Consider the following 15,378-nt stretch of genomic DNA (forward strand, 5'->3'; position numbering starts at 1 on the left):
ACTTGTGGACTTCTGCGTCATCAGCAAGCAAACCATCCTTGAACATAATAAATAATGATAATATGATAATAACGATAATATAATAATAATGATAGTAATAATAATAGTAATAATAATAATAAAGGACCAAATGAAAGTATCCACTTTTATGACTCGAGTACCCGTATGTGGTCTGGCTGCAAGAGTCCACCACGCAATGCATTGTGGGATTTGTTTTTGTTTTTTTACGTTGCTCAAAGCCCCGCGCCGTGTCCTCTCGAGCACGCAAGTACGAACTAGCGTACTCGTTGAGCTAGTGTTACCTTTAACGGTGCCTTCGTGTGCATGTACGTGCGTACGTTCAATATTGTCCACACAGCTCAGCCAAGTGTTTCCCTCTATTAAAGTTTTTCTCGGGTCCGAAGTTGCTCACTAGTTGTCGTAATGCATCCCATCAGCGTGTCCATTCCGTCTTTTCGTTCAGAAAACAACCACGTCGAGAGGGGCTACACGGTGAGCTTCACATCTTATATTTGTTTTGTGTCGGGTTACCGCTATGTGTTGTCTGTGTGGACTTTAATACCATATTGCTCAGTGCACTGTGCTCCATTTTATTGACATAAAAACAAGAATCCCGACCGTTGGACATTCCAAACTGAAGGACAGTGCAGTCAGTTAATAGTTAAAACGGTCAAGTGTCGCTTTGGAAGCAAACTACGTACGTTCCCCAGAATGCACTATAACATCATTAAGCATACGATAATTAATCCAAAAAGGGGATATTCTCTCCTTCTAAGGTACTTTTGATTTATTTAATCTATATTGACAAAATTGGTGGATGTTTTGTATTCCAATTAATCGTCATTTTTTATTTTTCAATGACTTGTGTTTTTCTTTTTTTAAATTCACTCAATGTGACATATTGCTACCAAAAAAATACAAGGCCCAACCCCAGTTTTCACTAAGACATTATATTCTTATAATTTCAATTGTCTCATTACAGTTTGGAAACACTGAAGTTTTTCCGGTTTTGACACTTTTGGATTGTGCATACGTTCATTATAGAGTAACTTTTACTTTTCCCAAGCGGTAGTCAAACGTGAGTGACGGGAGGAAGTTTAATCGCCATTGCCAAATGTTTCCTCATGACACATCAGCCATCATTCTTGTTGGACTGCAAGTGGATCAGGATGCAAACATCCCCTTTTTTTTTTCATGGTCGTTCCTCTCTTTCAGGTATTTCGGATTGACGTACTGACAAGCGGAAGGCAACATGCTGTTGAGAAACGCTACAGTGAATTTCACTCCTTGCATAAAATGGTGAGCTGATTAAGCGTCACGCATTTTTTATGCGGCATGATGTCATTACACAAACTAGGAAATGTTTAGTCATCGGGTATGACAATTTGGGTGGCTTTAATCTTGAATTTCTTTCTTGGGTTTTCCTCAGTCCTGCTCCCCCCACATTCCATAAACATACATGTTAGGTCCACTGAGCATTCTCAATTGCCCAATGTTGTGAACGTGAGAATGAATGCTTGTTTGTATGTTCGCTTGCCCTTGACCTTAATGAGTGCTATAGAAAATAGATGGCATGTTGGCACATAGGAAATCTGAACCGCAAAAAAAATCTGTTCATCATTTTGTTTGCACTCTCAGCCATAAATACTTCCTCTTCCCACTTTTGAGTCTAAAAAGGGCCTCCCAACAGTTCACGTAAGCTCGTCTGCATCATCGTCTCTCCCTGTTCTATAGTTTGACCCAAACAATTGACTAGAAGATTAAAACAATATGACAGTTTATTTACAGGGCTCAATACAAACAGAGAATAAATCAAAAAATGTATCTCATGAAAGTCTAACATGGAGCCGAAAATGAGAAAAAATGCTAAAATGTGGAAGGCCATAAAAAAATGCTCTAGTCCAAGCTAGATGCGGTTTTATTTTTTCCTTTCATGTTTTCAGCTGAAGAAGAGCATAAAACCGCCCGAGATCCCGTCCAAGCATGTGCGAAACTGGGTTCCCAAAGTGTTGGAGCAGAGGAGACAAGGACTGGAGCTCTACCTGCAGGTACTCGCCAGCATTACACCGGCTTCTCCTCTATTTTGTGTTTGCTGCAGCACTTGAGACCTCAACATAAGACCAAAATGAACTGAAATGATGGCGCCTAACTTTACAACAACTCGCTGGTTCAGTTCATGGAGAATGGGCGTTTGAACACAAACACTACACCCAACACTTCGATCCACTCACTATTGCCAGGGCCTGGGTGGGGCAGTTTGGTCATTTAAACGAAGACAAGTTGCTCTTCAGGGGAACAAATGCCCAATTTTTTTTTTCTGCTGTTTTCTCTGTCCCGCCAGACGATAATTATGGAGAACGAGGTTCTTCCAAAGATATTCCTGGACTTCCTCAATATCCGCCATTTCCCCTCCTTGCCAAAGACAGAGAGCTGTGGGTAAGTTGAAACTGAATTCAGAACAAAAAAATAAAAAAAAGGTTATTTTTGCACCATTTTGCGGTAAGTTAATTGCCTGTTCACTGGAAGCCTTTGTGCCTTACCCTCCATTTTGTTTTCTTTAAGGTCTTTCGATACAGACTCAGTAGAATCAAGGTGAGTCAGTTTTGGTATGTTCATATAAAATTAGTAGTCACTCAAATTAATAATGAAACTAACGTAATTGCTGGTTTGTTTTCAGTAAACTTTCACATCAGCCCATCATGGTTTTTCTGAACGACCCCTACCTGCTGCCGGATGCACACGGTGAGTTTAGGCCACAAAATTAGGTACACCTGCATAATGAGAAGTCATTACGTAGCAAGAGCTGTTTCTAACATTTTGACAAACTCTTTAGCTATAAAATGTCATTGTAGGTGTACCCCATAAAAGTTTGATTTCATTTTAATCCCTATGCTATCATTCTCTCTCCTTCGTGGCTTTCAGATGCCTTTTCAAATGTTGTGATTGAAGGCGTCATCCATGGAGTTTTCTTTGCTAATCTCCAGCCCAGGTAGAGTCACAAAGATGGAAGCAAGTTTTACGGAAACTAAACCTCATTTACATTGTCTTAAAGGTAGATTTTATTTTCAATTTAATCTCATAATAAGTTTGAGGCATTTGAATCAGGCGAATGAAGTTAATCAAGACGTTTTATATGACTGAAGCAGCAAAATAGTGTTCTGGAGTCTTTTTAACATGTCTTACTGTGAAACTATTCGTCATCAAGTTTGAGAGAAAGAGGCGGGTTGCTAGGGAGATTTATTTGAATAACAAAATGATTGAGGGATACAAGCTGCGCCAAGGAGCCACATGGGAAATGAAGCGTTGAAGGCCTCTTGGTTTAAAAAATATATATATGCAGAGCGGCGTGGTGCCACTCCCTTTAAAATACCAGCACCCGGGTCAGAGAGGACTCGAAAGGGACATTGGGTTCATTGGAAACCCGAAAGACCGACCTAACCTTGGTTTCATTTTGTACTTGCACCTATAAGAGATTATAATTTATTTTTCAAGATATAATCAAAACTTGACTTAATTAATGGCCAGTATGTGACACTAGTACCAGTGATGTCCCAGACGGGATGCAAATAATGAAGACTGCGTTAGTATCGAATTTTGTGCAATATGAAATCAAACACTTTGTGGCTCGTGTGCATATCATATTATTACAGTTCACTTCAAAAAGTGAGAAATAGTTTTTCAGATGGCCAATGCCTGCCTATTTTATTTCATTCAAATGTAATTTCTTGAGATGGTCCGTTTGTTTTCATTGTCAAATGGTGGTATATTTCACTTAATAGTGTAATGAATCTAGAAAATGGATTTCACTTTTTCAGTTGAAACGACTGGAATGAAATCTTTGAATTTAGTGAGCTGCTCCCCTATGTTTTTACGTGTACTACAGTAAATAGTTGTCCTGGAAGTAGTCAATGTTATGAACTTGAATCTGTGAATTGATGTCTCATGCCGACACGGCAGTTTTGTGCGACATCATCTTTATCATGCACTGAATTATAATTGAACTAAATCCTTCTGGTACAACTGTACTCTCATATTGCGATTATTGTTCCGTTTGTGCTTGTATGTATGAAGAGTCCCAATGTGCCATAAAATGGATGAAACTGACTAATTTATGATTAAAACCACAATGTTACTGATATCATAAGCTTTTTATTTTTTATTATTATTATAAAAGTGACAAAAAAGGCTTTGGCTTGACAAAGTAATACTCACAGTATGGAGATTTGCATCCAACAATTGAACATTGTTGACCATATTTCCTTTGCTCAACATTTAAAAACTGATCTTAAATTATGTTGACCCACAACAAAAACTAATGAACATCCAACTACAATCGTTTTTGTGTAAAAACACATTTCAGCCAAAAATTTATTTTAGATTAGATGTTGGGCAAAAATACTGACTTGTGCTAGTTTCAAAGTCATTTGAAATGACAAATAACTTACAAAAATGTCAATCTGGATGTGTGTCTGTTTCCCGTCATAACAGTCCAGTAGTACTGACAAACACAGTCCAGATCCAGCAGTAACGTCTTCAAAGTTCTCCGTGACCAACTTCATCTTTAAGCCGATCGTCCTGGGTTTTTTCTGCCTCGGGTTCCTTCATGTTGGCAAATGCCACTTCCTGCGTTAGCTGCTCCATCGGAGGCAGACCCACCGCCAGGTTTCGCACCGCGATGGCGGTCATCAAGAATCTAAAAAGAAAAGAAAAACAAATACTTGCCTATGCAGGGTACACACAAACTGACAATTGGCACGCTCATTATGTCTCTAAAGTAAAAAAGTCATAATGTGTGTACCCCGCTTTACTCACCCTCGTCGTATGGCGTAGTACTTCTTGATGGTAAAGCGCTCGAGTCGTTCCAGCACGCCGGCCTCCCTGCGTTTCTTCACTTCTTTAATGCGCCGCTGCCTCTTAAGAAAGAGCCTCACGACGGGGTCGATGGCATCGACTTCGGCGCCGTCTTCGTCGTCGGTCGACATGAGCGGCTGCAACTCCGGCGGAAGAGGTTCGGTTTCTGTTCGGGTAAGACTCAAGTTTGGGTTGCGATTTGAAATCTGCGCGCAAGTGTGCTTGTGTTGTTCTGCTACTTTTTTAACTTTTCGAATGTTGTGTGGCACGAGTCACTTTGAATGTTACCTGTCCCATTGCGAATGCGCTCCTGGAGGTCCAGCAATCTGGTGAAGTTCTGCTGCAGCGCCGCTTCTGTTGTGTTGACGTAGACGTACATGTAGCAAGATGGCCCCTCGGACACCGTGTACGCTCTGTGGTAAGCCCCGGCAGGAACCTGCAGCACACAACACCCAAAGGCATCACTCGATTGTCATAAGCAGGAATAATTTTTTTCTTTCCAATTTGTACCTGTATCTTCTCTCCAGCCTGCAGAGAATAGTTCTTCTTCTCCTCAACTATCTCCACATTAAGGCTACCCTGCAACAAATGTATGCTGGTGTTGCCCAGATCTTCACTCACAAAGTTCTCCAAGTGGAGACCTGCAAGGTAATTAGCATGCAGTAAGTTCACTGTTCAGTTCCGTAACAGACAAGGATGTGGTGACACCTGGGAAGTCGGCAATGAAGACGATCTCGGTCTGGTTGTCCAGAGTGCTCTCAATCTCCTGGAACTTGGTTCTCCACGGCGAGAGGTCCACCAGCAGCGGCATCACCCACCCGTTGGGTCGGAACGGCGACCAGTCGGCCCTGACGATGTCCACGCGCGGGTCGAAGATCCTTCAAGGAGGACAGAATGAGTATTAAATGTGATGTGAGAGATCATCATGCCTGTAGGAAATGATTTAATTTTTTTAAATCGCCAGTATATATTTATTAATGCTCTCCATGCCATTGATATATAGTGACAGGCAAAATAGATCTTCTCTCCAGAAACACTTTTAACAGAAGCCAACCAATCTTGTTGCTTGGTCCCGAGCGACGCGGCGTTACCTTTGCTGGAAGCGTTCATTAATGGACACCCAGATGTCAAAGTAGATTTGGGGCTCAGAGATGTTGTAGCGTGGCAGGAGGTCACTGAGACATGTGGCGTACTGCTTTAGCATGTCGCCGTGGTCCTTCCAACGACGGCTCTGAGTGAACACCTAAAAAAAAAAAATTCTGATTTGAAAAGAGGATTTCCGTGGTCTTCCTGTCACTATAAATGTGATGTTAATAAAGATGTATTTGTATTTAAGAGTTTGCTACTAACTCACCCCTGGGTTGAGGTATCCCACTTCTCCCGTTTGGCCATCCTTGTATGTGATCTTGACATGCTGGTGGCTACGGGAGTGAACCATCATGTCCCACGAGTACCCGTACAAGCCGTTGGTCCAGTTGTTGTAACCCTGGTAGACAAAAGCAAACGATCAGGACCCAGAGACAGAACGACGATCCTTTTTTATCAGCGGGCCGGTGACCTTGCTGATCAGCATTGCTCAACTGTGAGTAAACTGAAGCTGATGCAACACGTGCTTCTACCTGAGTGATGAAGTGGGAGTAAGGCAGGAAAAACTGCTCCAGTATGTAGGCCAAAGTAAAAACAGCCGCCATTTTATGTTTAAATCGCAGTTTAGGAGATTTAGATGCGGCTGGCTGGCGTCCTTTGCCGGAGCCCGCGTGGTAAACGCAGGAGGAGCTGGACTGGGGGTCCGCTGAAGTGAAGGGGAGGAGGCCCCTGAGGAACGCCGGGAAGCGGCTGAAGAACCTCCTCGGCCAGTCGGCGTAGCAGAAGAGCGGAGATGTCGCCATCATTGCGTACGCGAACATACCTGTGGGAGGTGAGCGTGAAGGTAACATCACTCAGAAAAATTGCATCATCAATGAGAGATTAGCTAGATTTCTATCTTGGTGGCATCTTGTGGTATCTAAGTGCATTCCAGACAGCACAAAACCACAAATTAAAATATAATCACTTGAGTTGTGGCAATAATAAAAGTGGATAAACCAAATTACCAATGCTGAAGAGCTGAGAGTTCATGCAGTGAAAGTAGGTCACGAAAACCATCGCATAAGGCCGCGTGGCGTCAAAAAACAGCAGGTATCCTGCGCTCAAATCCAGAATGAGCCCGCCCCCGTGTACCACAACCAAACTCACAAACTCCACGGGAAGAATCACCCTGAAATAAAATCAACGCCATGATTTTGAGTCAGCTGAGATTTGAGCGGAACATTTTAAATACTACCTACTTAAAGGGATCAAACAGCCAATGGTGCGCCAGGTACGACATGGAGTATCCCTCCATCCAATCGGCATCCAGCTTTTTCACGCCAGCAATGAAGTAGACTATAAATATCTATTAAGAGATGACGCCATTAGACAAACATTACATACATGAACATAAATTTCTCAAACCTGCGTCCTCAAAAGGGTGTAGTTCCAAAGCGGCACATGAGCGTTTCTGATAGAAGGTCTCCTCAAGCCGTCAAGTGACCTAAAGAGCCGCGACATAAACGTTAAACCCCCTCCTAGTTGTTTTTGCGTAAAGCGACCGCTCACCAGTATCTGTTGCCGTCCATGAGTGTGAGTTGAAATCCGATGAGGCCGTAGAGGTAGGAGTGATTATTCCATGCCGTTTTGTCCAAGAAGAAGATGTACCAGTACGTGGAGATGAACATTAGACAGGACAGACGATACAAACAGCCCAGCATGATGCCCAACGCACCTTCAGACACACATAGATGTTCATTTAACCACAAATAAAAAGGAACATTTATTTTCAAAGACCAGTTTTGTGTGTCAAAATGTGAACTTTATAACTAATTAAATATACTAATCTAAATATCTTTAGCCTCATCTAATGACAAAAGTTGTTTTTGACTTGCTTTCCCAATACCAATTAAAAAAAAGTAAGTGACTGTATGAAGAGGTTTGGTGGAGGTTGGGTTTAAAAAGCAACATGTGTGCTTTCATGTCTGGTAACAGTGCCACCCCCGCAGAGATTTTTCCCTGAAGCTAGAGAGGGAGGTGCAGGTGAGGGGAGCGGGCTGCGAATGAAACCCACCGAGGAACATCACCAGATAGACCACATACATCCAGTCCATGGGAAGAGGCTTCAGGAAATTGAAGAGCGGAAAGCGGCACACGGGTGCACCATCCAGGTATTTGTAGTCCACGTGACTGAGGCCACGCTCCTGCGTGATGTCCACAGCCATCAGCAAACCTATACATGACGATGACATGATCATGATATTGATCACAATTGGTCATTTTTCAGCATTGCTAGTCACCAAACAAGCAGCGGAAGATGCCCAACGATGCAGGGTCCGTTGGTCGGTTCAGGAGGGCCACCAGGCTGGACCAGGAGGTCAGGTCCTCCTTCTTGAACCCGAAGAGCTGCTCCAGCTTACTTTGAGGTGCGGGTTGTTTTGTTTTCTTATGTGCTGAAGCTTTTTTAGCTGTTGTTTTCCCTCCATCGCTGCCCACGAAAGCACCTATGGTATTATACAGTAGTAAAGTCAAAACTTCCTTGGAAGATCTCCACGCGCATTATGCAGGTCTTGCCATGAGCTTGTATTTCAATAAGAGCCGTATACCCGCACAGGAATTACATTGGGGAAGCAGCTTTAGGTTTAATTGCAAGTTGATTTATATTCTCCATATTAAATTGTTACTTTGGCAAAATCAATAGAACACGCAGCCAGGCTAACAACCTCACCTGCACTCGCGGCTCTCGCTTCCATGGTTCAAAATGTTAAATGCAGCAGGGGCAGAGTGGTTTAGGGCTCATTAAAAATCTTGGTCTGCTGTCCTGGCCTCAGGTGGTGTCCTGGAGTCAACGAGACAGACCAACTTACGTGTCACAGTCCCACGCAGACCCAAACCGCAGGCTGACCAGGGGGCGGGACCATATAAAATTGTTGGCGAAACACTCGTTGACTATTGGCTGGTTTCTTTGTAAACCACACCCAAAATATTTTTAAACGTCATATCCGGGTAGCGAAAATAACATGTTTTACGAACGCTGAGAAATAAACAGGATTTTCATTCAAATAAGATTTGTTTTGAATTGTGCTATTGTGTATGTGTTTTTAAAAAAAAAAATTAAAAACAATTTTCCAAATTGTTTTATGGGAAAAAAACACTTTTGGGCGTGATGCCAAATATTGATCGTCTGTGCACTTTGGACTAGGAGAGAACATTCAGCAACAAATGTTTGCAGAGGGTGATCGTGCAAAATTAGGTTCTTAAGATGCAGAAAATAAGCAAAAAACGTATAAAATTTATTTTTCACTGCATGTAAAAAAAGGTCCAAGAAAAATAAACACTTAAATACACGCCAGTCGTGATGCCAAATATTGATCGTCTGTGCACTTTGGACTAGGAGAGAACATTCAGCAACAAATGTTTACAGAGGGTGATCGTGCAAAATTAGGTTCTTAAGATGCAGAAAATAAGCAAAAAACGTATAAAATTTATTTTTCACTGCATGTAAAAAAAGGTCCAAGAAAAATAAACACTTAAATACACGCCAGTCGTAAACAAGATTTAGCCAAATTAAAACTTTGTTGTAAACATGCTGTTTATTTTTCTGGGTGTACTTTGCCGATCTGCCATAAGTAGCGCTATTGAGAGTGGCAGCCTCCTGCGACGCAGCCAATGAACGCGTAGGCAACAAGAGAAGAAGAAAGCGAATACAACAACCGTTTTTGTCGCACCTCAGCACACGCGTAAAAATTTGCATTTGTACTCCTTTCTTTTGTTGGGACAACATGTATCTAGTTTAGCGGGTTTGTGAATGCTTAGTTTGTGACTGCCAACACCGTTGTCCAAGACTTTTGTATGGTAAATGGAGCAAGCCCATTTTCAGCTGGGCTCGGTGAGGTGATAAACAGACGTGGTTTTGTTTTAAAGTCCACGTCAAACGTACCCGACTGACCCCGTTCTCGTCAAAAGGTAAAGTTACGTTCGTACTGAATATGCTAAATCAAACATCATATTGGTAACCAGTTAGCTTTAAGAGAGCAGCCTTTTAGCCGACCGCAGCATGGAAAAATGGTGTTCTGTCTTTGTAGGTTGTGAACGTAGCACCCACCTATTAATATCAGAGTAACGTACTTGATTTTGATACAAGGAAATATTAATGTCTATTTTGGAGTATCAATGTGTTAGTTCAGCAGTTGTATAATTAACTCTATGACTACTATCTTAATTATGTGTTTGTGTTGAATGACCAAAATGAAATCTGCATTGTCCTTAAAAGTGTAAACAATAATTTTGTCAATTGGACTACCAGTCACTCAATGTATTTGTTTCTGCAGGCAAAAATGGGGAATATGGGAAGCAGATTTCAGTCCTCGAAGGGACCAGACGAAACCGGCGAAAGCAGTCGTAAACACGGGTGTGAATGGAAGCGAACACGGAACACACAGTGTGACTGTGAAGATGACAAGGACGATGATGCCATTCTAGATAGACCGCGCAGGCAAGTCAACAGGCTCAACAGCAAATTAGCAAGCTGTCCTCACATGCCATCTTTAAATGCATATTATTCTCTCTAACCTTGAACAGGAAGAAACTGAAAAGCACCTCCAATTACATTTATCAAACATTGTTCCTCAATGGAGAAAACAGTGACATTAGCATCTGCGCACTTGGCCAAGAGTGGAAACTTCATAAATTGTACCTGTGCCAGGTGAAACAAAGAGATAAAAGCATCACACACCTAATTTTCAAATGCTTTTGAAAGCTGGATTTACACTGTGGGTTGAGGTGCCCAGTTTTTATTTAATTTGTGGCCCTAGATACACCACCGCAATGGAGCAAGGTGGCGAAGCTTTGTGCCTGCCTGGAGGCCATGTTGCTGGGGGCAATTTATGTACATTGATAAGAAATTCTAACTGGCTCATTTCTCAAACGTCAGTGTAAATCTAGCCGTAGTGTCACCTTTTATCTTAACCCTTACCTCCTTTTGGGACCTGCCAGTCGGGTTATTTCTCCAGCATGTTCAGTGGCTCATGGAAGGAGTCCAAAATGATGGAAATCAACCTGGAGATACCTGACCAGAACATTGACATAGAAGGTGAGAAGGCGATTTAAAGTGGTGAAGTCATGCAACAATTATTCACTATTCGAATTTTTTTCTTTTGTGCGTCTTTAGCTCTGCAGGTAGTCTTTGGCTCCATGTACCGTGATGACGTTCTTATCAAACCCAGTGGGGTTGTCAGTATTCTTGCAGGTGCTTGTATGCTACAGCTGGTCAGTAAATGGAATTACTGTTTTGCTAGTAACTAGTGCTACTGTATTATAAAGGCGCAGTGAGATGACAGCAATCTTTTTTTTTTTCCCATTGTGTTGGCAGGATGGTTTGATCCAGCAGTGCGGTGAAACCATGAAAGAAAACATCAGCGCGAAGACGGTGTGCAGCTACTACGCATCCGCTTGCATCTATGGCTTGGACTCTGTCACGAAAAAGTCAGTGCTTATTTTCTACCAGAGCTCATGAGGTCTGACCTCAAAATATTCAGAGAAAAGTATAATATGGCTGACAAACTCAATGTGCTTCTGAATGCTTTTATTTGCTGTGCAGATGTCTGGAGTGGCTACTAAACAACCTCATGACGCACCAAAATGTGGACTTGATGAAAGAAATTGGGTATCTGGTTTTAATTGGATCATTTATTACAGAGGACCCTCCAAATAGCGAACATCCGTATATAATTGACACCTATTGAAATGCTTTGGAGGGAAAAACTTAAACCACAAAATTAAATCTAAAACTGCTGATACACATTTAATATTTTTTTTTCCACAAAAGAATGATGGATGAAACTGCTTAAAATATTGGGAAAAAAAATCTGCAACTATAAGGATGCGGCCAATGAACATGCGCTCTCACATACTCGAAATTGTTCAGAACGGAGATGATGGTGCAGCTCATCCAGTCGTCCGACTTGTTCGTCATGCAGGTGGAGATGGATGTCTACACTGCTCTAAAGAAGGTATAGATTTGATTTTATGCTTCACTGATTTTCAGTGCATTATTGAATGAATTGGTTTTCTCTCTTCGTCAGTGGATGTTCCTGCAACTCAACCCCATGTGGGACGGACCCATAAAGCAGCTTCTGGCTGATGCTGACGCGTGGCTGTGCAAGCGCAGGACCGGTACTGCTTATGATTGAAATCAGCATCCTTGCTTTTGCATTTTTTTTTTTTCTAAACAATTGTTTGTGGTTGCCTTACAGACTTGTGTGAGAGCGAGCCCTTCTTAAGCACTGACGAGGGGGCCCCCTTTAGCTCCGTGTTCAAATATGTGCGTCTTCAGTATATCGTCAACGACCTCGCTTCTGCGCGCATCTTGGAGCGGGACAACATTTTGCCTCCTGGTATACATCATTTCATTGCTAATTCTTTGCTTTTGAAATAACAGCGCAAAACTGATTCCAAGATAAAGCAGGAAACTGTTACAGTGCATTGTTTCCTTTACCCTCTCTTCCAGATTGGTTGACAGCAGTATACAAAACACAGTGGTTTGCCATGCTGCGGACAGAATTTGATAACGATAACGGGTAAGAAGAGTTTTGACTGCGATCAATCTATGTGACATGTATTTTTAAACTCAGCTGATTGTAATAGAAGAATTGTTAATGCTAGTCACCATTAGTCCGCAGGAAGCAAACAAAGAAGAATTTGAGTTTAGCAGCATGAGGTGTGGCAGAAAACTGACCAAAGATGGAGACGTGAGTGATGACAGACAGCACGTTTGCTTTATGCACATATCATTTTTAAATGCATGAGGATGAACTGTATACATATGACATAGATTTGTATATATTTTAAAATACTGCATATAATTTGATATATATTAATGGTATATATTTTTTGTAATCCTCAGTACTGTTGGCGATGGACAGGTTTCAACTTCGGTTTCGACCTGCTCGTGACCTACACCAACCGCTTCATCATCTTCAAAAGGAACACACTCAGTCAGCCATGCGGGGGCGCTGTGAGCTTGCAGCCACGGCGACATCTGGCATACAGGTTTGCAGGCGCTGCACATTCACTTCCTGTTGTGGGTCACAGGTGATGCAACATATAAAGTTAAAATTAAAAACTTTATCAAAGATGGTTTTGTGTCAGTGCTGTTTCCCCAGACTTTACAATGTACTTGCTGCTATTGTTTGTCCAGGTTACGCTTGGCCTCCTTTGACAATCTCGGCAAGCTGGTGTGCAGCCGCTCTACTGGTTACCAGCTTCTCACACTTGAGAAGGACCAGGTCAGGAACCATGGTTCATCCTCACAGGATGTTAGACCAAGATGTTTAACTCGTATCCCTCCTCACAGGAGTATGTGGTGATGAACCTGGACAGCCGCCTGCTGTCCTTCCCGCTTTACGTTTGCTGCAACTTCTTGTACACCTCGCCGTGCGTGGACCACCGGCCGGACCCCTCGGAGCAAGAGGGAGGCGCCCGCAGCATCTCCTGATCGGCGCGCTGTGGTCGCCCATCCGTTCTTGTGGTAACGTTGACGCTGTTTGTACACTCCGCCGGCACCTTCGACTTCACAAATGAGCCAGCGCGGGGAGTACGTCCCTAACGTGTTACTTGAAGACTGCTGTCATTCTCTCGTGGCGTGAAGCTGCTGCATACCTCAACAAGGAAACTTCCCATTTCTGCACTCATGTTGATGACACAAACCAGTCACCTCAACTTCACTGATGGGAACATTAACGGGACTGTCCTATGGACTTCTGGAAGTGAGAATTGTGAGGATTTTCCGCCTAACCGTCTTGGCATGACAAAGCAGGAAATCTGCAATTGTCCTTTTTTTGTATACCGACAGGTAAAATACTTCAAAAGAATAATAAATAAGAGGAACTATTACAATTTGCTGTGTATTGAAGATATGGTGTTAGTTGACATCATGTACAACTCAGCAGCTTCTTATTTTGCAAATACATCTGAAATACGTAAGGAAAAAATTCAATAGTCACCACTCTCAATTTTAAACAGCAATCTAATACAGTCTTGCTTCCTTCATAATTGTTTTTCTGATGTGGCTTCACTATCACTTCACACATACCTAAAAAACATTTTTGTCACTTATTTAGGCACTCGCACATCCAAGTCTTAGTTTTTGGGGGGATTTACCACAGTTGACTGCTTCCGTCGTTACATTACCGCTAATATTTTTCTTTGCGTCGTAATGTCAAAATGAGATGACTGTAGCAATCCGAGGTTACCGTTACTCGTGCTGCTGCGGCACTCCTTGTTTTTAGTACACATTTATTTATAAAATTTTTTCCAAGGTTTTTTTTGTACGTATCCAAGATGTTTATTGCCAATAAAACTGCCCATGGATTTGGGCTGTGGTGCTGTGATATCATCTAAATGAACTTCCGCTTCTGTATTCATTTACACTGGTTAACTTTTAGGTTTCACTTAACACGAAATTCTGATTAACATTGCATTGTTCCATGTTTAATTGTTTCACAGAGACAGACCTTGTATTACAAATGACAAACTTCTTAAATATGTGACAGTTCAACACCTTGTGAATGATTCAAATTCTGGCATTCTGGACCATTTGAATACCACGTCTCCTACTAAGTGCAAGTGTTGACATTTGTTGTCTCATTGGGGTATAGAGTCCAGGTTCTCCTGGATTCTACGGGTCATGCTGGGGATCAGGTTCATGTGGTCGTCCACACAGCTGCCCACGCATCGCTCCATCAGCGACCGGACGGCGGGCTCCTTGGCACCCGAGTCAAACAGATCCTTCGCCTTGTCGTTGCAGTGCATTGTGCATCTGGCCAGACGGTCCTGATGGGGGTGACAGATTTAATTTTAATATCAATGGGGAAGAATTTCACGTTCTCCTTGACCTCAAAACGATGACTCAGGTGTGGTAAGTGAGTCCACTCATGCAAAAAATGAATGTAACTTTTATTTCTAACCTGAAACTTCTCCAGCTCGTTAGTGACGAGCCCCTGGGCTTTGGCCAGAGGAGTGTGACACCTGTCGATGCATTGATGCACTTGAGTCATGGAGTCCGTGGTTCGATCACAGCAGTCCGCGCTGCACTTGAACATGCGAGCCTGCCAGCATGGACACACCTCCTTAATAATTGCACACAAATGAGCAAGTGTGCACGAACAGAAGCCCTACCTGCATTTTGCGGATGTGATCCCTTTCCAGGCTTTGGACCATTTCCTCCACCACAGCCTGAACGCGTGCTTGGTGAGCCTCCGCCATGTCTGCTCGTTCCGTTAAATACTTTATATAATATACGTTTTGTGTTAAACAATACGAGGTGGGCGCATAGGTCGAGGGAGCTGTCCGAAATTGATTTTACCTAAGTATAGATTAGGCACTAAGGTCACCTCCATTCAAGCATGGTTTACTAAGGCGGTTTTGCTACTTCCGGGTTACTTCCGCTGTCAGTTTGGA

General features: G+C 42.5%; 4 protein-coding genes across 5 annotated transcripts; 2 read left to right on the forward strand and 2 right to left on the reverse strand.

Annotated features, from left to right (window-relative positions):
- Positions 1–171: 171 nt before the first annotated feature.
- On the forward strand, positions 172–4,138 carry snx24 (sorting nexin 24). The gene is made up of 7 exons (XM_037266672.1): positions 172–492; positions 1,216–1,299; positions 1,944–2,048; positions 2,342–2,436; positions 2,563–2,592; positions 2,678–2,742; positions 2,923–4,138. The coding sequence occupies exons 1-7, from the start codon at positions 424–426 to the stop codon at positions 2,991–2,993; spliced, it is 519 nt and encodes a 172-aa protein (XP_037122567.1). The 5' UTR covers positions 172–423; the 3' UTR covers positions 2,994–4,138.
- A 195-nt stretch (positions 4,139–4,333) lies between these two features.
- ggcx (gamma-glutamyl carboxylase) lies at positions 4,334–8,835 on the reverse strand. Its single transcript, XM_037266548.1, has 15 exons — positions 8,648–8,835; positions 8,220–8,423; positions 7,994–8,152; positions 7,489–7,654; positions 7,345–7,423; positions 7,179–7,285; positions 6,945–7,108; positions 6,471–6,760; positions 6,206–6,337; positions 5,943–6,094; positions 5,560–5,729; positions 5,362–5,492; positions 5,140–5,287; positions 4,813–5,017; positions 4,334–4,693 (listed from the first exon to the last, which is right to left on the reverse strand). Exons 1-15 carry the CDS (start codon positions 8,670–8,672, stop codon positions 4,534–4,536), a joined length of 2,292 nt encoding a protein of 763 aa, XP_037122443.1. The 5' UTR covers positions 8,673–8,835; the 3' UTR covers positions 4,334–4,533.
- On the forward strand, positions 8,216–14,307 carry gmcl1 (germ cell-less, spermatogenesis associated). 2 transcript variants are annotated; one of them, XM_037266595.1, is made up of 15 exons: positions 8,216–8,345; positions 10,251–10,414; positions 10,501–10,624; positions 10,915–11,011; positions 11,090–11,187; positions 11,291–11,403; positions 11,519–11,584; positions 11,846–11,930; positions 12,003–12,093; positions 12,174–12,314; positions 12,428–12,497; positions 12,593–12,668; positions 12,824–12,969; positions 13,118–13,205; positions 13,274–14,307. In XM_037266595.1, the coding sequence occupies exons 2-15, from the start codon at positions 10,257–10,259 to the stop codon at positions 13,412–13,414; spliced, it is 1,494 nt and encodes a 497-aa protein (XP_037122490.1). In that variant the 5' UTR covers positions 8,216–8,345; positions 10,251–10,256; the 3' UTR covers positions 13,415–14,307. The 2 variants fall into 2 exon arrangements, with proteins under 2 accessions (XP_037122490.1, XP_037122491.1); XM_037266596.1 differs by lacking the exon at positions 8,216–8,345 and adding an exon at positions 9,593–9,885.
- An 80-nt stretch (positions 14,308–14,387) lies between these two features.
- On the reverse strand, positions 14,388–15,375 carry fam136a (family with sequence similarity 136 member A). Its single transcript, XM_037266675.1, has 3 exons — positions 15,097–15,375; positions 14,886–15,026; positions 14,388–14,751 (listed from the first exon to the last, which is right to left on the reverse strand). The coding sequence occupies exons 1-3, from the start codon at positions 15,181–15,183 to the stop codon at positions 14,563–14,565; spliced, it is 417 nt and encodes a 138-aa protein (XP_037122570.1). The 5' UTR covers positions 15,184–15,375; the 3' UTR covers positions 14,388–14,562.
- Between the last annotated feature and the right edge of the window lie 3 nt (positions 15,376–15,378).

Source organism: Syngnathus acus, chromosome 12, assembly GCF_901709675.1.
Source record: "Syngnathus acus chromosome 12, fSynAcu1.2, whole genome shotgun sequence".
Lineage (NCBI taxonomy): Eukaryota > Metazoa > Chordata > Actinopteri > Syngnathiformes > Syngnathidae > Syngnathus > Syngnathus acus.